This window comes from Hyla sarda, chromosome 7 (assembly GCF_029499605.1).
Source record: "Hyla sarda isolate aHylSar1 chromosome 7, aHylSar1.hap1, whole genome shotgun sequence".
Taxonomy (NCBI): Eukaryota; Metazoa; Chordata; class Amphibia; order Anura; family Hylidae; genus Hyla; species Hyla sarda.
In genome coordinates, this window is record NC_079195.1 from 214,949,885 (window position 1) to 214,973,663 (window position 23,779).

General features: G+C 41.1%; 1 protein-coding gene across 1 annotated transcript in view; it reads left to right on the forward strand.

Moving 5' to 3' along the window:
* The first annotated feature begins 5,577 nt into the window (after positions 1-5,577).
* LOC130283309 (vitellogenin-1-like) overlaps positions 5,578-23,779 on the forward strand; it is a 138,987-nt gene continuing 120,785 nt past the window's right edge. The window contains exons 1-4 of the mRNA XM_056532611.1: positions 5,578-5,645; positions 17,432-17,590; positions 17,794-17,814; positions 22,117-22,268. Of these exons, the coding sequence (XP_056388586.1) occupies positions 17,545-17,590; positions 17,794-17,814; positions 22,117-22,268 (219 nt within the window). The 5' untranslated portion in view covers positions 5,578-5,645; positions 17,432-17,544. The remainder of the gene's footprint in view (positions 5,646-17,431; positions 17,591-17,793; positions 17,815-22,116; positions 22,269-23,779) is intronic.

Here is a 23,779-nt window from a genome sequence, read left to right on the forward strand (position 1 = left end):
TCTTTTATTCCAGTATATGAGCATTCTAGATATAGGGGGTTTGTATAACAATATGAGGAAGATTATCTTTCAGAATCCCGGGAAAGCTTGGTGCAGGGATGGATTTAGAGATAATAGGGCACTGGGCAAAAAGCAAAGTGACTTTTTTTAGGCAAAAATCTGCAACAGGGCCCCTAACTTTATTGCACATGTCTGACTATGTTGCACTTTGATGCATTGCACCACCTACACCAGTGGTCTCCAAACTGTGGACCTCCAGATGTTGCAAAACCAGTTGCCGATTTAAAGGGGTAAGGGGATAAGATGTCTAATCCCTGGGGTCAAACTGCTGGGACCACCACAATTTCTGTGCAGCACCTGTCATTCATTTAGAACACTGGGTGCCGGCGGCGGGGATCGTGATGTCACGACCACGCCCCTAGTGACATCAAGCCACGCCCCCTCAATGCAAGTCTATGGGAGGGGGCTTGGCAGCCACCATGCCCCCTCCCATTGACTTGCATTGAGGGGCGTGACCGTGGCGCTACGACCCCTGCCGCCCGCTCCAAGTGTTTGGAACAAAATGTTCCGAACACTGGGGTAGTGGAATACCCCTTTAATAAGGCGATCAAGATTCCATAAGAATTAGTGACTGTAAAATCTGCAGCGGATCCTGTGTGTGTGAGAATAATCCCTTAGGAAGATTAGGAGCCTAAAAAAGACAACCATAGTAAGAGCTGCAATGGTTTCTTTTCCAGGAGTTTTCCTAGAAGAACTAAATAAATAAGTAAATAGAAAATAAATAAATAAGAAATAAATAAATAAACAGGAAATAAATAAATAAGAAATAATTAAATATATAGGAAATAAACAGGAAATAAAACACATAAATATATAGGAAATAACTAAACAAACAAATAAAAAATAAGCTTGGCACTATGGTCTTACCGTATTTTTCACCCTATAGGACGCACCGGCGTATAAGACGCACCCGATTTATAGGTGTAAAATCGAAAAAAAATTAAGATTTTGAACCCAATAGTGGTCTTTAACCTGCGGACCTCCAGATGTTGCAAAACTACAACTCCCAGCATGCTGGGAGTTGTAGTTTTGCAACATCTGGAGGTCTGCAGATTGAAGACCACTGCACAGGAGGTAATACTCACGTGTCCCCGCTGCTCCGGACCCGTCACCGCTGCCCTGGATGCCGCTCCATCGCTGTCGCCGTGTCCCCGTCGCTGCGGAACGTCTCTGCTGCCGGCCGGGTATCCTTGCTCTCCGTCGCCGCCATCACGTCGTTACGCACGCCGACCCACGTACGCGATGACGTGATGACGAGGAAGGAGAGCGCCGGCTATACAGGGGATCCCTGAACGGAGAAGACACCGAGGAGGCAGGTAAGGTGTGTCCCCCCCCCCCCCCCCCCCGGTGTCCTGTAAGCACTAACCCGGCAATTCAGTAGGGCTGTTCGGGACCGTCGTGGTAAAATCGCGGCGGCCCCTATCAGCCCAACTGAACAGCCGGGTTAGTGTCACTTTCCCTTCAGACGCAGCGGTCAGCTTTGATCGCCGCATCTGAAGGGTTAATACTGGGCATCACCGCGATCGGTGATGTCCTGTATTATCCGCAGGTCCCAGCCGTTGATGGCCGCAGGGACCGCCGAAATAGGGGTGTATTCGCCGTATAAGAAGCACCGACTTTTTCCCCACAGTTTTGGGGAAGAAAAAGTGCGTCTTATACGGCAAAAAATCCGGTATATTTACTAGTGATTCTTTGTTTTTTTAAGGCGGAGAAGATCCAGGAAGAGCTGATCCAGGGGCAACTGAAGTGGTAGGCCAAGACCTTGTTGGCACGAGTAAAATAGCTGAGGCAGGCATTACAACCCTGACCGACAGGGAATCTGGAGTAAACAAGAGATATCAATTATTTTGATGGTGACACACGCCATCCGTCCAAAAATGAATTATTATAATTGTGCGTAGAAACCACTTTGCATTTCACAAGACGTTATTAATCACCGCGTTCCTGACATTGATGAAGAAGAAAAATCCTAGTACAAGCCATTTCTCCCAAACAAAAGCCACATTGGGCTGTGCATTAACGCCGTGATTTATGGGACGGCAGACGCCGCTGAAGATGTCAATCATCGCATCAGGAGGAAGTAAGAGAATAAGAAGAAAAAAGACGTATGAAGATGTTAACTGATTCTACAAGAGCTCCAGCTGACGCTTCCACTGAGTTCTTGTAACTGGTTAAAGAAGGACTCCAGGCGTTCTTTTTTTTTAATGCCCATATCATGCACAGTCTTACAGTGCCATCTGTTTCATTCCAGCACAGCTGTAAACATGCATTATATTTCTGTAACTGGGTCATGTGATCACCAGTCTGACCCATAACAAATCACAGTGATTAAACTCCAGGGAAGTTAAGAAAAAAAAATGCCCCAAAGCCACCACAATACCTGTTCTGTGTCCCCGGTAGTTATTCATGTGGTTTTTGCAGCTCCTTTGGCCCCTGATGTCTCCTAAATACTTTTTCCTTGTTTGCAGCACAGACTACAACTCCCAGAAGTCAGTGCAGCTCTGTGTAATGGCTGCCAGCAAACTGTTTTCACTATATGTGTGCAGGCTTACATTGCAGCTCACACACACTGTACAGGTATTTTCTTTCAGACTATCCTTCCTCCAGCAATAAATCATGCTGTTCTCTGAAAGCAGAAGTCAGTGATTAGATATTCAGCAGAAAAACTGCAGCTATGTGCTCAGTTGTGACTGAAAATCTTCACTGCTTTTCTCTCACAGCTCACAAGCTCTCACACAGGGAGAGGAGGTGTGTCTGTACAACCAGAGCTCTAGACCAAACAGAAATCAGACAGAAATCAGGTGGTGTTGTCCTGAAGGGTGGGGGCTAGGTTTCCCAGAGGGGTTTACACCAAGACAAGGTGGATTTGAGAATTACATTTTTCTCTCATTTCCTGCCTGTAAGTGACAGCTGAAAGAGGGAAACTGCTGTATATAGCTAATTAATGATATTTAGACAAATACATAGGTTGGTGAGAGGGAAAGGATGGGCTATGGATTTAGTACCCCGGAGTTTCCCTTTAATGTATCAGAGGTAGTGGTCAGTTCTGGTTTAGCTGACTTCCTGTGAACTAGCTTCTGGTAGCTCACAGTCCCATCCCCAACCAGCTCTGTATACTGCTGCTGCTATCTTTAGGGGATCAGGATATCTTTTAGTTATTTACCCCCCTCCCATCAGCTCTATCTGTATACTGCTGCTATCTCTATGTTATCAGGATATATAGTGGTTATACACCTCCCCTTCTGCTCTATCCATATACAACTGCTGCTGCTATCACTATGGGATCAGGATATATAGCAGTTTTACACTTCCCCTCCAGCTTTTTCTGTATACTGCTGCGGCTGCTGCAATCACTATGGAATCAGGATATATAGTAGCTATACACCTTTCCTCCAGCTCTACCTGTATACTGCTGCTGCTATCTCTATGGGATCAGGATATATAGTAGTTTTACACCTCCCCTCCAGCTCCATTAGTATACTGCTGCTGCTATCCCTATATCTGAAATATGTGGGGAAACCTTAAAAATTCCTCTGCAGCGCCACTACAGGTAAAATCTGAGTATTACAGAGTCCCTAGTGGGGCTGTGTAATGCACGAACATTCTCTAGGTAAGGGGGTCTCACAACTGTGGACCTCCAGATGTTGCAAAACAACAACTCCCAGCCGTGGCTGTCCGGGCATGCTGGGAGTTGTAGTTTTGCAATATCTGCAGGTCCACAGTTTGGAGACCCTTGACCTAAGTCCTCCAAAAAAGGACATTCTCTGTATTTTCTCTCGTATGGCGCCTCTGAACCCTCTATGTGAATCTGAATTTTTGAATGGGTTAATGGAGATTATATATATTTTTTTAAACCAGATAACCCCTTCAAAGAAGAAAACTTGTATGTATTCCCTGTATGTCAGACTTGTTATCTGGTGATTCTATGAGTGCACAGGTCACTGCCTCATACAAGATCATCACACTCTTCTCCTGCTGTTGTCATCATTCTCCATCTCCGAATTGTAATACTTATATTATCAGCCTTATAACACCTGTCTGGCCTTTGGGAATAATCATCATCAGACTCGTACTGCATGAATGACGCACAATTGCATATTATGTACATTTTCATGCAAGTCCTACGCTCCAGCTTTAGAGTGTCATCATAATTCCATTCTCTTGCCTGATCTGACAATTGGCATGGAGAGATACAAAAGTACAGTTATACATACAATATTATATATATACCGTATATACGCGAGTATAAGCCGAGTTTTTCAGCATGATTTTTCGTGCTGAAAGCGCCCCCCCCTCGGCTTATACTCGAGTGAACAAAAACCGCTTCTGGCTTAGCTGTGAGGGGATGGGCCAGGCCATCCATCTTCGGCCATCTATGCTGCAGGGACCAACCGGTGGGGAGGGTTAGTCGTTCCGGGCTGTCCATCTTCACCAGTAGGCCCTCTTCTCCGCTCTGGGCCAGCCCCAAACTAGGGACATTCATGCGCAGGGACGTCACAGACGTGTGCTGCGCACTTATGTCCCTGCGCGTCGTCGTCAACGCAATGTAACTAGTCTGTGGCTGGCCCAGAGCAGAGAAGAGGGCCTCCCGGTGTAGATGGACAGCCTGGAATGACTAACCTTACCCACCGGACGGTTTTTCTCAAAAAGACCTTTAAAAAAAATACATTTTTGGAAGAAAAAATTAGGATGTAGCTGGCTCTATGTCATTAAACGCATATCTTATTGGAAATAATTGAATAGATTTATAAAATAAGCATAAAATAAGCATATAAGACTAGAAGGGCCCTTGCTACAGATTCAGATGGTTAATATCACAATAAAACATATAATAAAATGCAATGAATATGCTGTTTAGTGAATGCAATCTGCCATCTTACTGAACTTAAAGGGGTACTTCGGCCCTGAGACATCTTATCCCCTATCCAAAGGATAGGGGATAAGATGTCTCACCGCGGGGGTCCCACCATTGGGGACCCCCGCAATCTTGTATTCGCCACCCACCTGTTTGAGCTGCACGCCGCGGTGCCAGCTCACAAACAGCCGGGTGGCGACCATGGGGCCGGAGAATCGTGACGTCACGACTCCGCCCCCGTGGGACGTCACCCCCGGCCCCTGCTATGCAAGTCTATGGGAGGGGGTGTGACGCCGTCAAATCTGTTTAACTTTCTGGCACCAGTTTGTGGTGTCCCGGTACAGGACATGTCCTGTCCCTTTTGTCCCTTCATGATTATGGGCTCTCCTGAAGGGCTAACCCCTAGTCGCCTCTTAATATATTGATATTTAATGTGTATATTTATATATTTAATTCATATAGGATACCTCTGCATAGTACCTTAGAGGTCACGTGCCTGTAATTTATGTTATGCTATGGTTTAAGGACTTTCGGGTCATGTGATATACCCAGAATTCCAGAGGTCAGGACTGACAGGTTCTGCTGACCAATGAGCTTTGTCCCACCCCCTTAATATAAAAGGGGCTTCTGCCACTAAATTCTCTCTCTTCCTGCCGGACTATCAGAGAAAGCACATCTCACAGCTCTTCATCAATTCAAGCTAGGCCTAATCTTCCGCAGCCACTAAACCGTGAGTCATCCAGCTCAAAACTTCTAAAATCCTGTGTGACTACTGCAACTCAATTATCCTAAATTCAGTAGCACAGTGGCTAGCAAATCAAAGCTCATTGTACTTAGAAGTCCCAGCAAACCTGTGTGGAACCTGAACTACGGTCCTCTATACAAAGACTGTTCTGTTACCTGCAGTTGCATAAAATATGCAGTAAAGTTTATTCCGGTTTTCATCAAATATCTGCTGTGGACATTTAATTATTTCTCCCTACCGTTTCTGGGATGGTTGGCGGTAGGATCATTACTCTAAGGAAACTGCACCCTGGCATCACAACAACATAGGGTTAATACCAACATACCCTACACTATTACCTGCACCACCTAGTCACCACATGCTCATTTAAAAAGAAAAGTTTTCCACCGGAGTACCCCTTTAACCATCTGAATCTGTAGTAAGGGCTCTTCTAGTCTTATATGCTTATTTTATAAATCTATTCAATTATTAAATATACGTTTATTGACAGAGAACCTGTTACATCCTCATTTTTCTTCTAAAAATTTTAAAAATATTTGAAAATTGTTAAAAAAAATTTTTTCGTTTTTTTTCTGATAGCATTTTCTAAACCCTGTATTCAGAGCAATTTAATTCCTGTCCACACCTAGAAGGGTGATTCCACTTATTTTTGAGCACTTCTAGATTTGTAAATGACTTCTATATAAAAATCTTAATCCTTCCAGTACTTTTCAGCTGCTGTATGCTCCAGAGGAAGTTGTGTAGTTCTTTCCAGTCTGACCACAGTGCTCTCTGCTGACACCTCAGTCCATGTCAGGAACTGTCCAGAGCAGGAGGGGTTTGCTATGAGGATTCCTGACACATACAGCGAAGTGAACAGAAAAAACTGGGGATTTTGGGTGGAGCGCTTCTGCTTGTGAAGAATAGGACTCAAAAGCCATGGTTGCACAGGACAAAAGATTTATTGAAAATAGAAATGATAGGACGACGCGTTTCGGCGCTAACAAGCGCCTTCCTCAGGTCCACAGAGATCAAATGAGTGCGTCCTGTAGGTGTTTGCTGTGCAACAGTGGCGTCAGACAGAGCACTGTGGTCAGACTGGAAAGAACTACACCACTTCCTCTGGAGCATACAAGTGCTGGATGAGTTGGGATTTTTAAATAGAAATAATTTACAAATCTGTATAATAGATCATCAATTTTAAGATTATTAGGGGGTCAACATGCACCGTGAATGGACCCGGAAACAGACAGCGCCGTACATTGTGTAGTGGCCATGCTCGGTTACTGCAGCTCAGTTCCCATTCAAGTGAATAGGAAATGAGCTGCAGTACCCCAGCATGGCCACTACACAATGTACGGCGCTGTCTGCTTGCAACTCATTTTACTGCGACTATCGGAGGGGGTTGGACCGCACTGATCGGAGTATTATGGCTCATCCTAGAAAACCCCTTTAATCTAATTAAATGTTTTCCAACCAGGGCGCCTCCTGCTGTTGCAAAACTACAACCCCCAGCATGCCAGGACAGCCTTCGGCTGTCCTGGCATGCTGGGAGTTGTAGTTTTGCAACAGCTGGAGGCACACTGGTTGGGAAACACTGCATTACAGAAATAAATGTAATGCACAATGTAAACAGCACTCGGACTTATTATTTACCAGTAGGATGTGGAGGTTTTTTTCTCGCGGCCGCAAACCTGGAGCTGAAATGAAAGTCTTCCAATTGTCACAAGGATAAATTGGCAGCGGGAAAAGGTGAAGTTAATTATTCGGGGAGTATTGCTTATGTTGGCAGCCACAATACCTGCTATCCCTCTATTTACAACTTATGGGACTTACCAATCCCTTATCTTATTTGTCCAGTGACCTAATGTCATCGTGTCCTAAATGAATATTATAAAATGTGAGCGGCTATAATTTACTCTGCTGAAAACAATCCCTTTTATCAGTCTTTAGTTTTTTAGTTTTTTTTGCTTTGCGTTGACTGGTAGGAAGCTCCGAAAGTTCTTCTGTTTCATTATTGCGAGTCGTGATAGGGTTGGATTAATGGGAGGCAACGTGTTAATATACAGTATTCCGGAATGAAAAGAGGTAGACGCGGCCAGATTGTGTATTAAATTATAGGGTTGCAATGAGGTGCGGGTTTACTGGGAATAGGCCGAGGGTGCTATTTAGTGTCAAAGTTCTGCTTAAAACATTCAGGGGACCGAAACCTTAACCCATGTGTATGAAGATAAAGTAAAGGAGGGCCCCAAAACAGTATAAACACAGTAGATGTCAGGTGCATGAGAAGGACACCTTCTTAGGTCTATGGTGTCCATACTTTATTTGATTAGGTGCATGACAAGGACACCTTCTTAGATCTTTGATGTCCATACTTCATTGGGTGAGGTCCTTGAGAGGGACACCTTCTTAGGCCTATGGTGTCCATACTGCATTTGGTCAGATACATGAGAGGGACACCTTCTTAGGTCTATGGTGTCCACACTTCTTGGGGTCAGGTGCATGAGAAGGACACTTTCTTAAGTCTATGGTGTCCATACTTTATTTGATTAGGTGCATGAGGAGGACATCTTCATAGGTCTATGATGTCCATACTTCATTGGGTCAGGTGCATGAGAAGGACACCTTCTAAGGCCTGTGGTATCCATACTGCATTTGGTCAGATACACGAGAAGGACACCTTCTTAGGTCTATGGTGTCCACATTTCATTGTGTCAGGTGTAGGAGAAGGACACTTTCTTAGCTCTATGGTGTCCATACTTTATTTGGTCAGGTGCATGAGAAGGACACCTTCTTAGGCCTATTGTGGCCATACTGCATTTGGTCAGATACATGAGAAGGACACCTTCTTAGGTCTATGGTGTAAATACTTCATTGGGTCCAGTGCATGAGAAGGACACCTTCTTAGGTCTCTGTTCACCATACTTCAGTGGGTCAGGTGCCTGAGAAGGACACCTTCTTTGGCGTGTGGTATCCATATTGCATTTGGTCAGTTACATGAGAAAGACACCTTCTTAGGTCTATGGTGTCCATACTTCATTGTGTCAGGTGCATGAGAAGGACATCTACTTAGGTCTAGGGTGTCCATACTTTTTTGGGTCAGGTGCATGAGAAGGACACCTTCTTAGGTCTATGGTGTCCATACTTCATTGGGTCCAGTGCATGAGAAGGACACCTTCTTAGGTCTCTGTTCTCCATACTTCAGTGGGTCAGGTGTCTGAGAAGGACACCTTCTTAGGCCTGTGGTATCCATACTGCATTTGGTCAGTTACATGAGAAAGACACCTTCTTAGGTCTATGGTGTCCATACTTCAATGGGTCAGGTGCATGAGAAGGACCCCTTCTTAGGTCTATGGTGTCCATACTTTTTTGGGTCAGGTGCATAAGAAGAACACTTTCTTAGGTCTCTGTTGTGTGTACTTCATTGGTCCAGTGCATGAGAGGAACACCTTCTTAGGTCTTTGGTGTCCATACTATATTGGGTCAGGTGCATAAGAAGAACACCTTCTTAGGTCTATGTTGTCTGTACTTCATTGGGTCCAGTGCATGAGTGGAACACCTTCTTAGGTCTATGTTTTCCATACTTCATTGAGTCATGTGGATGAGGAGGACACCTTCTTAGGTCAATGGTGTCCGCACTTCATTGGGTCAGGTGCATGAGAAGGACACTTTCCTAAGTCTATGGTGTCCATACTTTATCTGATTAGGTGCATGAGAAGAACACCTTCTTAGGTCTATGTTGTATGTACTTCATTGGGTCCAGTGCATGAGAGGAACACCTTCTTAGGTCAATGGTGTCCGCACTCCATTGGGTCGGGTGCATGAGAAGGACCTATATGATATCAGGCTGGTTTTAAAGTTATGGAAGATCAGTGTATACCCTTTTGGCCTGCGTTTTCCAGCCCTATGTGATCACTATAGCACAACCTGCTCATTTCTCTGTGATTGACAGTGACAGGTTCATTCTATGAGGCTAGAAGTTAATTTATTTTCACTTAATGCCGTTTATTAGGTCCAGATGCGCAGTAAGACTCACAGACTGAAATTCATCTAAGACAGATCCCACAAAAGCCGAGAGGATCTTTAAACAAGCACTGGAGAAAAAATCTCTGTACCGCCATGGATATGGCTTTGAAATCAGCCGGAGACGCAGACAATTCCAATTTTGTTCAAGCATTTCCATGGATCTGTGACATTATGTAAAACCAATTTCATCAGAGATCAGAATACTTAAGCGAGTGCGTGTGAATGTTTAAGGTAGATATAATAGGATTACTGTGTAAGAGTTTGGAGGGTTCTGTCAATCTTATTACATGAAAATCCTTTATATTTATTTAGAATGAGGACAAAGCAACAACATTTGTACCAAAAAATGCGCTGCTCCGCCACAAAAAGAAGTGCATGGTGTGCGCCAAATTTAGGAGAATTATCAAAGGAAGGACGAGAATTGCCCATAGCAATTAACCAAATTAAAAGCTGAAATCTGAATGGTTGCTATAGGTAACCACCGCGATCAGACATCTTATCCCCTATCCTTTGGATAGGGGATAAGATGTCTAGGGGCGGAGTTCCCCTTTAAATAAGTTTAAGGGTATGTTAACATGGGGATATACTCACAGCTGGTTCGTAGATTGTCGGCTAACTCATTTAGGTGAATGGTGGTGGTGAAACTTGCAGCTGCTTTCAACATGTGAATGCATACTATGTGCCACCCAGCTTTCCCAGTGTCCTGGAGCCATCATGCCCTCTCCCAGCCCCTGAAATAATGCCTTTTCTCATCCCTTCCTCTTATCTCAGCCCACAATAAATCTTTTTTATCCCCACCACCAGCCTCATCTCCTCTCTCTGCCTTTGCACTAACTATTCTCAAAAACTGCCTGCTGGACAGTTAAATCATACTTTACCATGACATTGGTAGGATGCTTAAAGGGAACCTGTCATATCACAGAAAAAAAAGAATGCTTCTTTATGTTATTCACTAGGTCATGCAGATGCTTTGCATGTCTTTTTTTATGTGTCTAGCTTCTGTACCAAACCCCTTGGTTCTGCTGTTCACTTATACTGACATCCACTGTACAGGAAGGGGCATGTCCAAGGCAAGCACAGAGCCAGCTCTTACTCACCATGCGTTCACTACCTCCCTGAGTCTGCTGTGCTGGGTCTCTTCATCTAATCACTGCAGGCTGCTCTGTAACCCCCTCCTCTCTGTTTTCAGTCTGATAGGACAGGAGTGAGCACAGAGGAGTGTTAGTTCCGCCCTCACTTCCTGGACTTTGTCCCAGCCTGTGCTTTAGCATGGACAAAGATGATGCTGCAGCCGGACAGGATTATGTTCTGGATGGAACGGAGACCCCTAGAGGTCTTTTTTTTTTATAAGCCATGATTTCTATAAAAAGGAGATACTTTTTTATGAAGTATATTAGAAAAGTTAATGTTTTGTAAAGATGTAAAACATATAAAAAGTTTTGGATTCTGACAGCGCCAATTTAAATCTCCGCAGCCTGAGAGTAACATGGTGAGTAGATGGGGCTTTAGTTACATCTCCTGATTGCGTTACTCTCTGGCTGCAGGGATTGCCATGGACCAACATCATGGTAAGGTAGTTATGCTGGGACATACTATTTAACATATTTACATACATTAGTTAAGATCGATAATAGATAGGAGATAGATATGAGATAGATAGATAGGAGATAGATAGATAGATAGATATGAGATAGATAGATAGATAGATAGATAGATAGATAGATATGAGATAGATAGATAGATATGAGAAAGATAGATATGAGATAGATAGATATGAGATAGATAGATAGACAGATAGATACATAGAAAGATAGATAGATATTATAATATATTCATTATAATTCAATTATTAGTAGTGTCTATTTTTTTATTGTTATTGTTGACTATAAATTACAGAACCACAAGCACCACTGGACCAACATCATGGTTAAGTAGTTATGCTGGAACATATTTTTACATATATTTACACACATATGTTTAGATAAATGATAGTAGATAGATAGATATTAGATTGATAGATATGAGATAGATAGATAGATATGAGATAGATAGATATGAGATAGATATGAGATTGATAGATAGATATGAGATAGATAGATAGATAGATAGATAGATATGAGATAGAGAGATAGATAGATATGAGATAGATAGATATGAGATAGATAGATAGATACAAGATAGATATGAGATAGAGAGATCGATAGATAGATATGAGATAGATAGATATGAGATAGATAGATAGGAGATAGATAGATAGATATGAGATAGATAGATATGAGATAGATAGATATGAGATAGATAGATAGATATGAGATAGATAGATATGAGATAGATAGATATGAGATAGATAGATAGATATGAGATAGATAGATATGAGATAGATAGATATGAGATAGATAGATATGAGATAGAGAGATAGATATGAGATAGATATGAGATAGATAGATAGATAGATAGATAGATAGATAGATAGATATGGGATAGATAGATATGAGATAGATAGATAGATATGAGATAGATAGATATCTATAGATAGATAGAGAGATAAATAAATTAATTTAAAAAAAATATTATATAGATAGAAATGATGATAATATTATTATTTATTATTATTAAGTTATTAGAAGATTTTTTAGAATTATTATTATTATTCATTTAAGATGACAGAATCACAAGTAATCTAATGACACCATCATTTTCTCTCCTCACCCTACACCCTCGGCACATAGAATCTTTCTGAAGCAGATAGGACATTATGTGTCAGAGCAGAGATGTTACCAGATAAAGAGTCGCATCAGCAGAATTAAATAACTCGAGAGCAGAAAGTAAACTCTGGCAGCCATATAGCATTTCCCATCATCATCGCAGCCTTGTGCTTGAACTATAAAATCAAGCGAGAGACACAGTCGTCCTAATCATGTTAATCAGGCTCTTTCTATGCTCCATTTATGCTAAAAGCAGCCGATGCAATCAAAACATCCTCCTCATCGCAGTCAAGCCTAATCTGGCCCGCCGTCATTCTTTCAATTGTATTACAGTGACTGCTCCTTTTCCTTCTACCCGAGATATCTTGGAAATAATCCATTATTATCTTCCCCTTTGAGAAGCTCTTTACCATAACTCCATAGTTTGCAGTACGTAGTCGATGCTATTTATTAGCCCAGGTTTTTCTGCTTTGCCTAAGATACAACAGTCCATTAAAAGCGCCGGCTGCTGCCGTACGACTGACGGGGGCCGTATTACCCGTCATCAGCCGCGCTGATTGTTGTACACCAGTGGTGAGCATGCGCAAATACCTTCTGGATCGCTCCCTCTTGTTATTTATAGTAAAGGGCTCTTAAAGGGGTATTCCAGTAAAAAACTATTTTTTTTATATCAACTGGCTCCGGAAAGTTATATAAATTTGTAAATTACTTCTATGAAAAAATCTTAATCCTTCCAGTACTTATCAGCTGCGGAAGTTGAGCTGTTCTTTTCAGTCTGACCACAGTGCTCTCTGGTGACCCCTCTGTCCATGTCAGGAACTGTCCAGAGCAGGAGATGTTTGCTATGGGGATTTGCTCCTACTCTGGACAGTTCCTGGGAAAGACAGAGGTGTCAGCAGAGAGCACTGTTGTCAGACAGAAAAGAACATAAGAAACCAAAATTCCCCTTAGGCGTCGTAGGGCAATTAATTTATTTACAATTTTAGGGACAAGCCCCTCAGGGCCGCCCTAAACTGAAGACAGAAAAGAACAACTCAGCTTCAGCAGTTGATATGTACTGGAAGGATTAAGATTTTTTTCATAGAAGTAATTTACAAATCTGTTTAACTGGAGCCAGTTGATATGAAAAAAAAATGTTTTTAACTGGAATACCCCTTTAAGATGCTCGTAACCATCTTAGAATAATTTTAATAGGTGTAATTCTGGGTAGGATAAGACCCTGGAGACCTTCCGGCACTGATAAAAAACAGATTGGCCACAACTGGATTGAACAATCTCTGAGTATCTGCTACGGTTGTGGTGTATCTGGAATCTCAGCCTTAACAATCGACCTTTCTTGGCTCCGGAGTACGGATCTCAAGGACTTGTTTACCTACATCCAAGCCATTGACGTCACGAGGCAAGGGTGCATGTGTAAGGCTGGATACCCATATGTCTGGCATCCGGCATAGGTGAACTCAGCCTAAATCTAGATGCAACTGATGCCACAACTGATGACAAGTTGTCATCAGTTGTATGGCATCTGGTGTCCATTGTTTTTGCGCAGCGGACAGGGGAACGCAGCAAGCTGCATTCCCCTGTCCGGTGCCCTCCGGCTTGTCCAACCATCCGGATTGTGAACTGCCCCATTCAAATTAATGGGATCAGTTATAGTATCAGTTTCCCTCCGGTGCAGGCCGGAGGGAAACGGCTGGATGCCTGATATATGGGAACCCAGTCTAAGAGGGAAACCCACAAAATCCCATATAATGACTGTAAGGGTCCCCATTGTTGAACTTGTAGAGTGCACCTGTTGTAGAGGGGCACCGCCAAACCATAAGGTTTGGTGGTGCCCCTCTACAACAGGTGCACTCTACAAGGGGTAATGGTCATCTGGAGACAGGGCAAGGGGGAAAGGGAGTTATTTTGGCTTTACATCAGTTTTCTGGCATTATTTTTATGCCACTTTTACCACTTTGAGGTGATTGGGCCTTATCACCTCTCTTATCAAGTCCCATCTCCCCGATTACATAGTTTGGTGGGGCGGCAAATCTAGGAAGAGTCCTGGTTGTTCCAAACTTCTTCCATGTCATAATTATGGAGGTCCCTGAGCTCTTGGGAACTTTCATTGCAGCAGAAATGTTTGTGTCCCTTTTCTCCAGATCTGGGCCTCCACACAATCCTGACTCCGAGCTCTACAGGCAGTTCTCTCCTCCTCATGGCTTGTGGTTTTTTTTTTTTTTGCGCTGATATAAATTGTCAGCTGTGAAACCTTATATAGACAGGGCTGAGTGTTTACTAATTCTGTCCAATAAGCTGAAGTGACACCAATCAGGGGGAAATCACATCTCAGAGATGATCAAGAAAAATGGGAGGAGCCAGAGCTAAATTTATGTGTCCTAGTAAAGGGTCTGAATACTTATGTCTATGTTAAAATTTAGTTTTCTCTTTTTAACGAATTAAAAAAAAATTCTACAATTCTATTTTAACATTCCCATTATGGGGTACTGAGTGCAGAGTGACAGAGAGGGGGGGGGGGTTTAAAGGGGTTATCCAGGAAAAACCTTTTTTATATATATATATATATCAACTGGCTCCAGAAAGTTGAACAGATTTGTACATTACTTCTATTAAAAAATCTTAATATTTTCAGTACTTATGAGTTTATGAAGTTGGGTTGTTCTTTTCTGTCTAAGTGCTCTCTGATGACACGTGTCTCGGGAACCGCCCAGTTTAGGAGCAAATCCCCATAGCAAACCTATTCTACTCTGTGCAGTTCCCGAGACAAGCAGAGATGTCAGCAGAGAACACTGTTGCCAGATAGAAAACAACAACTCAACTTCAGCAGCCGATAATTATTGAAAGGATTAAGATTTTTTAATAGAAGTCATTTACAAATCCGTTTAACTTTCTGGAGCCAGTTGATACAAAAAAAAAAAAAAGTTTTTTCCTGGAATACCCCTTTAAATTTAGCACAAGGTCGCAACCTAAGAAATTGCGAAAGGGTCAGAAGACTTTCTGAATGCACAAAATATATGTATATTATTTTGTAATGTAACTGCTTTAGAGTATTCAGCACACAGCGGTCAAGGTGCGCTCACAACATATGGATCTGCTAGTAATTAACATAATGATCTGTTTTTCGCCTTAAGCTAGTGATTTATTGAACGGGTTAAGTGTGCCCAGGGTGCTATAACCTCCATCTTATTCCAACTCTGAATATCGTCATTATGAAAAGAATATCAAGTCATCAAAAAGAAAAGCGTAAAATACTATAAAAAAAAGTTTATAGGTGTTTCACTTCCAGCGCTCCACCGCAAAATGAAACAGTTCCTAAGGTGTCGTATGGAGGAGGATGTCCGGCAATACGTATGGTATATACATATATAAATGTGTTTTAAAAAAAATAAATAAATAAATTAAAAAAAAATATATATATATATATATATATATATATACATGATTAACCATCACACTCCCAACATTTTTTCACTTTATAAAACTTTATGTTTTATTTTTAAATATTTATCTGTTTGTTTTCACCATAGATTATACCAATGACCTTCTTAGATGATAAAGGGGCATTTGGGTAACAACACTTTAAACATTTTAATTTATTTTTAAATCAACTGGTGCCAGAAAGTTAAACAGATTTGTAAATTACTTCTATTAAAAAAATCTTAAACCTTCCAATACATTTTAGGGGCTATATACTACAGAGGAAATGCTTTTCTTTTTGGATTTCTCTGATGTCATGACCACAGTGCTCTCTGCTGACCTCTGCTGTCCATTTTAGGAAGTGTCCAGAGCAGCATATGTTTTCTATGGGGATTTTCTCCTGCTCTGGACAGTTCCAAAAATGGACAGAGGTGTCAGCAGAGAGCACTGTGGTCATGTCATCAGAGAAATCCCAAAAGAAAAACATTTCTTCTGTAGTATTTAGCCCCTAAAAAGTACTGGAAGGATTAAGATGTTTTAATAGAAGTAATTTACAAACCTGTTTAACTTTCTGGCACCAAATGATTAAAAAAAAAAGTTTTTCACAGGAGTATCCCTTTAATCCTTCCAGAACTTATCAGCTGCTGTATGCTCCAGTGGAAGTTGTGTAGTTCTTTCCAGTCTGACCACAGTGCTCTCTGCTGACACCTCTGTTCATTTCAGAAACTGTGCAGAGCAGGAGGAAATCCCCATAACAAACCTCTCCTGTTCTGGACAGTTCCTGATATGGTCAGATAGAAAAGAAATTAAAAAAGAAAATAACTTCCTTTGGAGCATACACCAGCTGATAAGCACTGGAAGGATTAAGATATTTAAATAGAAGTAATTTTCAAACCTGTTTAACTTTCTGGCACCAGTTGATTTTGATTTATTTTTTTTCTCCACAGGAGTACCCCTTTAAACCAGTGTTTCCCAACTAGTGTGTCCCAAGCTGTTGCAAATCCACAACTCTCAACTATGCCTATTCTTCAATAGAAAATGTATTCTTCATAGTGCTGTACATTGGGCCTGTGCAACAGCACAACTGGTGGCCAGACATGGTATCGCACACACAAAAAAAAAAACAATATACATGTATATGCTGGCCGAGGCAATGTTTCCCAACCAGGCTGTTTCCAGCTGTTGCAAAACTATCACTTCCAACTATGTTCATGAATTCCTTAAAAGAAAATGTATAGAAAGTTATACAAGCTTCCCTGAACATTCTGTACATCACGCATGCGCCATAGCACAACTGGTGGCCAGACATGGTATTACACAAAAAAAAAAAAAAAAATGCTGGCAGAGCAGTGTTTTCCAACCAGGATGCCTCCAGCTGTTGCAAAACTACAATTACCAGCATGCCTGGACAGCCAACGGCTGTCCGGGCATGCTGGGAGTTGTAGTTTTGAAACAGCTGGAGGCACCCTGATTGGGAAACACTGCCTTAACCCCTTAACGACGAAGGACGTAAATGTAAAAATAACATTTTCTGCGTCCTTAAGGCCCAAATGGGCTTCGTCCTTAAGGGGTTAAAGTTTGTTTTTGTAATGTTTCCAAATGGTGGAGTTGACTTTTCTCAGCTATTTGCTTTAATTCTGGCAGGTACAAAATCTCGTTTGCTCATCAGTTTCGCTGTCCAAAAAACCCTCACATGACCCAGATGACCTGTCATATAAAAGAGGACTCTTTTGGATCGACCTCAGTCACTCGCCACCATGTTGGGCATCATACTGGCCCTATGTGTTACTTTGGCTGCGGCTGGTAGGTTGAAAATTTTTTTTTTTCTCCCAAAATTTTTTTGAGGAAAATAAATGTTTAATGATAAATGTTAAAAATCCTATATAAAATATGGATTTACCAATAATCATATGTAATGTATAGATACTATAAAAAAAAACAGCAGCATCCAAATAGAAAAGAAGCAAGGAATAATTAATATTAATGGCTTTATGTTTCTTTTATAGGTGACCACCATCTACAGTATGGTAAGTATTGGTATTTTTGCTTTCACAATATCTATTATGGTGTTTCCTAACCAGTGTGCCTCCAGCTGTTGCAAAACTGCAACTCCCAGCATGCCCCGACAGCATGCTGTTAGTTGCAGTTTTGCAACAGCTGGAGGCACACTGGTTGGGAAACACTGCCTATTATCTGTAGCTCTTTATGGCATACAGTCAGCTACCTTTAGATTGTGTTCACACAGTCAGGTTTTTATCAAACACAATGGCAAGTATGGATCAGAAAAAAGAATCCCCAGATGTCCCCTATTTGGGATCCATTCCTGGCTTTTTATGCAATAATTGCGATTAAAACCTGAATGTGTGAACATAGACTTATGTCTCATTAAACTATAGGTTTATCTTTGTTATTTGTTTATTCATTTATTTATTTATGTTCTGGTTAGTTACTTATTTAATTATGTGCTGGTTATTCATTTATTAATTTATTTTCTGGTTATTTACTTATTTATCTAATTATGTTCTGGTTATTAATTAATTAATTTATGTTCTGGTTATTTACTTATTTATTTAATTATGTTCTGGTTATTCATTTATTAATTTATTTTTTGGTTATTTAATTATTTATTTAATGATGTGCTGATTATTTATTTATTTATTTATGTTCGGGTTATTTACTTATTTATTTAATTATGTGCTGGTTATTTTTATTTATTTATTTATTTTATTTATTTATTATTTTCAATTTTTTTCTTTGTTGATTATTTACTGTATTTTGCTTGAATATTTGGTTGTTGTTTATTTATTTATTTAAGTGTTGGTTGTTTATTTTTTCATTTATTTCTTTGTTGGTTATACATTTTTTTTCCGATTGTATATTTATTTTTTTATTATTTATGTATTTATTTATTTATGTGTTGATTGTTTATGTATTTATTTATTTGATTTTTATCATTTCTTTGTTGGTTATTTATTAATTTTTTTCACTTGCATATTTATTTATATATTTATTAATGTGTTGGTTGTTTATGTATTCATTTATTTATTTATTTTGCATATTTTGCATGTATATTTGTTTATTTAGGTGTTAGTTGGCTGGTTCTCTATTTATTTGTTTTTAGATTAATTTTTTTATTGATTGTTTATTTACCTTGCATGTAAAAAAAAAAAAAAGAATAATAATAAAAAGCAAACAAAAAAAACATGAGAGAATTTATCAAGGATTGCTTGCGAGTTATCTGGTGTAAAGAAAAGTCCCACATTTTTGAGCTAGCCTTGTTTTGTGACTTTTTTGTGTTTTTGCAAAAAAAAAAAATAGAGCGTTATGCAAAACTTTGCAACTTTTTTTTACACCATTTTTCTGTTGTTAGGCTATGTTCACACATGCATATTTTGCTATGTGTTATATTATTGCTAATCAGTGGCGCCTCATTTGTAAAACACCTGTATTTCTGAATGTGTAGACTGATTTTCTGTCTAGTAGCGCCTCCCTTCAGTATAGTGTGGTACTGCACTGTTCTTTACCTGTGCCAGAACTAGCTGCTTCTATGGACACCAGGTGAGGGCTCCATATTGTATCTCTGGTGCACTGTGCATACTATACAGGACCCTGAACAAGCTCCTACCCTGTATGTATAAAGTGATTTATAGCTTCTAGCAGCTACTTACGACTGGCTTTATCTGTATTAGTTATCTTGTCATTTTAATTTAATCTTAGGTTTTTCTGATATGCGTTGACATTTTGGAGATCTTGGAACCAATTACTAGAGTTATGATCTCAAGATACAATGGTTCCTACCTACAATGTTTATCCTGGAACCAATTAATATTGTAACTTGAGGGACAACTGTACTATTGCCTTAAGGTATAGCACAGATATGAAACTCAATACTACATCATGATGACTAGAACAAAGAACTAAGGTGACTTCTCTAAGCATTCTGAGGCCACAAGGGTGGAAGCCAGGTCACTCAGTGACCCCATCCGTACTGCTCCGCCATCACCATAATCAACCTCAGAATCTGTAATACAACAGTATGAAATCAAAGTACAAGAAAATCTGGCCTCACTGTAACCTCTGCCCAATGGTGATTAAAACACACACACATATATATATATATATATATATATATATATATATATCGATATGCGTGTTTCAAAAAATAACTATATAATATAAAACCAAATTACTAAATTTGCATTTCTTTTGGACATGTCCAGTGTAGGGATCAGGGCAGACCAGAATCTAGCCCAAACCACTGCCCCTAACTACATGGACACTCCGCCGTAGACAAAGGCCCCACAATTTGGTGACGGTTACTACACAGGGTGAAAAGGGATGTCAGGCAGACCAGGTCGGCAACACACAGGCAAATAGGTACCAAATCAGCAGACAGGAGGTTAAGCAGGGACAAGCTAGAAAGTCAAAACCTAGAGGGGTGTGCAGTACAAAGTCAGAAACAGTCAGAATGAGCAAGAGTCAAACTAAGAGGGTAGCATAGTCCAAAGTCAGCAGGCAAAGGCCGGGTCAGGTCATATCACTGAATATCACATGGATAAAAAAAGGAGCGCAGGATCGAGAAGAGCAAGAGAGAATTGTTGTCTTTTTTTTTACTTTCCCCTCCCTGAGCTGATGATACATAGGGTTAATTCACCACAGTACCCCTTTAAGGCCCAGTTCACACTACATTTTTGTCAATAGGATTCCATTGCACAGTGCACACTATGGAATTTCAGCCTCAGAGATTTCTCAGCCTCATTCTTTGGCGGACTACAATGCCATCAGTGGGGACTGGTAATGTCCGTGAGGTCCTAGTGCCGACTCAAAATCTGACCATCTAAAATATATCCGGGTAGAAATTCCATAGTGGGAACCAGGCTTAAGACTATGCATTGCCTTACAGGAAAGTTACCTCCAACTGGTGGCACCAGAGAGCAAGTTTTCTGGTGAAGGGATAATTAGCATTTTTTTCCCAGGTAGCATTGCTTGGCCTACAAGACTCTAGGTGGCCAGCTGAGTTGTCTCCATAAGGTGACACCCTTCCCCTTCAGGTCATATGTGAAAGATGAGGGAGAGAGTACAGGAGCAAGAAAGGTTTCTGTATAGACCTACTGTAGCTTGCAGCCTCAGTGTTCCCCAACCAGGGCGCCTCCAGATGTTGCAAAACTACAACTTCCAGCATGTCATCATGCCAAAGGCTGTCCGGGCAAGCTGGGTGTTGTAGTTTTGCAACCACTGGAGGCACTCTGGTTGGTAAACACTGCCCTATGGGTAAATCTGCATGCATTACAGACAACCAACAGTGCCATGAAGTTTAACCCCAGCCCTCAGCGAATATAAGACATTTTGTAATATATCTTATCAGAAAAATAATTATCTTTTTTCCACTTACCATGCTCCTTTCCTGCCCCCCCTCGCTCGCCCTCCAAAGATTATCGTGCACAGTAAAAAAAAAAAAAAAAAAAAGTAAATAAAAGCCTCAAGTAGAATCAGTTCACAGAGAGATCGGTTTCATGCTGTCCATAAAAGTCTATAGAGGAGAGGGGGGACTTAGCTGTAAAGTGAGACAGAGACATACACTGAATGCTCTGGTAAGTCTTATATATCACCCCAGTGGAGGATTCACAGCTTACACTGCTTAATAATGCTCTATAATGTCCTTCATGCTGCTGCTGCTACTTAGTAGGGTGTGTAATAGATATTAGGTAGGGCAGGATTACCTCTTGTGTGTGTGTGTGTGTGTGTGCGCGGTCGCGCGCAGTGTTAGGGAGATATAATTGAAGCTAGTCTCCACCCACTTGCTCACATACAATTAAAAATTAATGAAGCCTGCAGAGAAGAAATCTGGTGAAATATGCCATTATACAAGTTATATAATGTACACACACAGGACAGCTCACCCTAAAAATCTCTTGAAAGTGACTAAGTGGCGCTCAGTTGCAATACCAAACACAAGTCAAGGACAGGTGCGGTGCAGTTTTTGAAGAACATTAGCCATGTTCTACCTCCATAAACATGTGTCTGATCATCCTGTTGCGCCCCAATTTAAGTCCCCTGATGATTAAACAACAAGTGGGAGAAAAGCGTAGGGACTGACAAAGTTTATTGGAAAGTTGCAAAACTTTTTATTACACATTTATTACATTTTAGTTAGATACATTAAATCAGTTACCTTTATATGTGACAGAAAAGTATAATAAAGGGCCTCAAGGGTCTTGGTTACAACAACAAAATTGAAGCTTCCCATTGACGAAGTGTCGCCTTACAGTGAGAAGGAAAAATTAGCTTTGAAGGCAATGGAAATGACAAAATAAACTTTTCTTTTTCAGAGTTGGAGTTTGCGAGCAGTAAGACTTACGTTTATTACTATGAGGGTCTGGTCTTGAGTGGTCTCCAAGAACAAGGCTTTGCAAAGTCAGGACTGAGGCTAAAATGCAGAGCGGAGATCAGCGGGGCGGCTGCCCGGCTCCGATTCCTTAAGGTAAGGAAAAGGAAAACACAAGTTTTGTATTTCATTCGGCTATGCTAGAAGAGAAAACTTTAATTTTCTGCTTTGCTTGCCTGAGCAGGATGCAATTACATCTATTATTTTAGGAAGTGCTCTTGATGCAATTTCAAACATATGCCAGATAGTTATCAACCAGTCATGGACTTAAAGGATTTGTTCTGCTTTCTGCTCGGCAACACAAAAGAAAATAATTTGAACTAAACAACAAAACCTTTATTGGATCAATGCAATTGCTGAGAAACTGAACAGCAGACTATAATTTCATCATCTATTATTCACTCATCTGCTGCATGGCTGCAAACCATAATTGCGGAGCTAAAATGTGAACTAATGCGGGGAGGTGTGCGCATGTATGTGTGTTGGTGACACTGTGCGATACCTTTACTGCTACCATACTGCACAACTTTATTAATGCATAGTTCCACCTTAAAGGGGTACTCCGTTTTCCCAGAGTTTGGAACATTTTGTTCAGAACGCTTGGAACAGGCGGCGGGGGTCGTGATGTCACAGCCACGCCCCTTGTGATGTCACACCACGCCCCCTCTATGCAAGTCAAGGGGAGGGGCATGGTGGCCACCAAGCCCCCTCCCATAGACTTGCATTGAGGGGGCGTGGTGTGACGTCACAAGGGCCGTGATGTCACGACCCCCACTGCCCGCACCCAGCGCTCTAAAGGAATGCCGGGTGCTCCACAAAGATTAAGGGGGTCTTAGCTGTGGGACCCCCACGATCAGACATCTTATCCCCCATCCTTTGAAGTACCCCTTTAACCCAATAACGACCATGGACGTCTATGCTGGTCCAATGGCCGTTAACGGGGTATGACCCAGGCTCCCGACTCGAGCCCACATCATACCGGCTGGCCCCCAGCTTATTCCTGAAGCTGGGGGCCGGCGTTAATAGCCCACATGCGGCGTTCGCCGCTGCCGGCTATTAACCCTTTAGTTTGCCGCTGTCAAGGTTGACAGTGGCGTCTAAAGGTGCCTGTATCCTGTCCCTGGTGGTCCAGTGGGGTGGATCACCAACCGGCAGCGCGAGGTAGCCTGAGGTAGCCTGCTGAGGCTGCTCCGGTGGTCAGAATGATAAAGCCTAGCAGGACCAGGCTTTATCAATCGAGCGCAGAGCACACAGATCAATGGGATTGTATGTGACCCCATTAATCTGTAGGAGGAATCAAATGATTCCTCCTAAAAGTCCCCTAAGGAGACTAAAAGTGTAAAAAAAAAAAGTTGAAAAAAAAGTTTAAAAACACACACATTAACCCCTTCCTTATTAAAAGTTTAAATCACCCTCCTTTTCCCAAATTGCATATAAAAAATATATAACCATAATAAAAATAAACATATATGGTATCGCCACATGCGTCAATGTCCTAACTATATAATTATATCTTAAATTAAAGCGCACGGTCAATGGCATATGCGCAAGAAAATTCCAAAGTCCAAAATAGCGTATTTTTGGTCAATTTTCATACCATAAAAAAA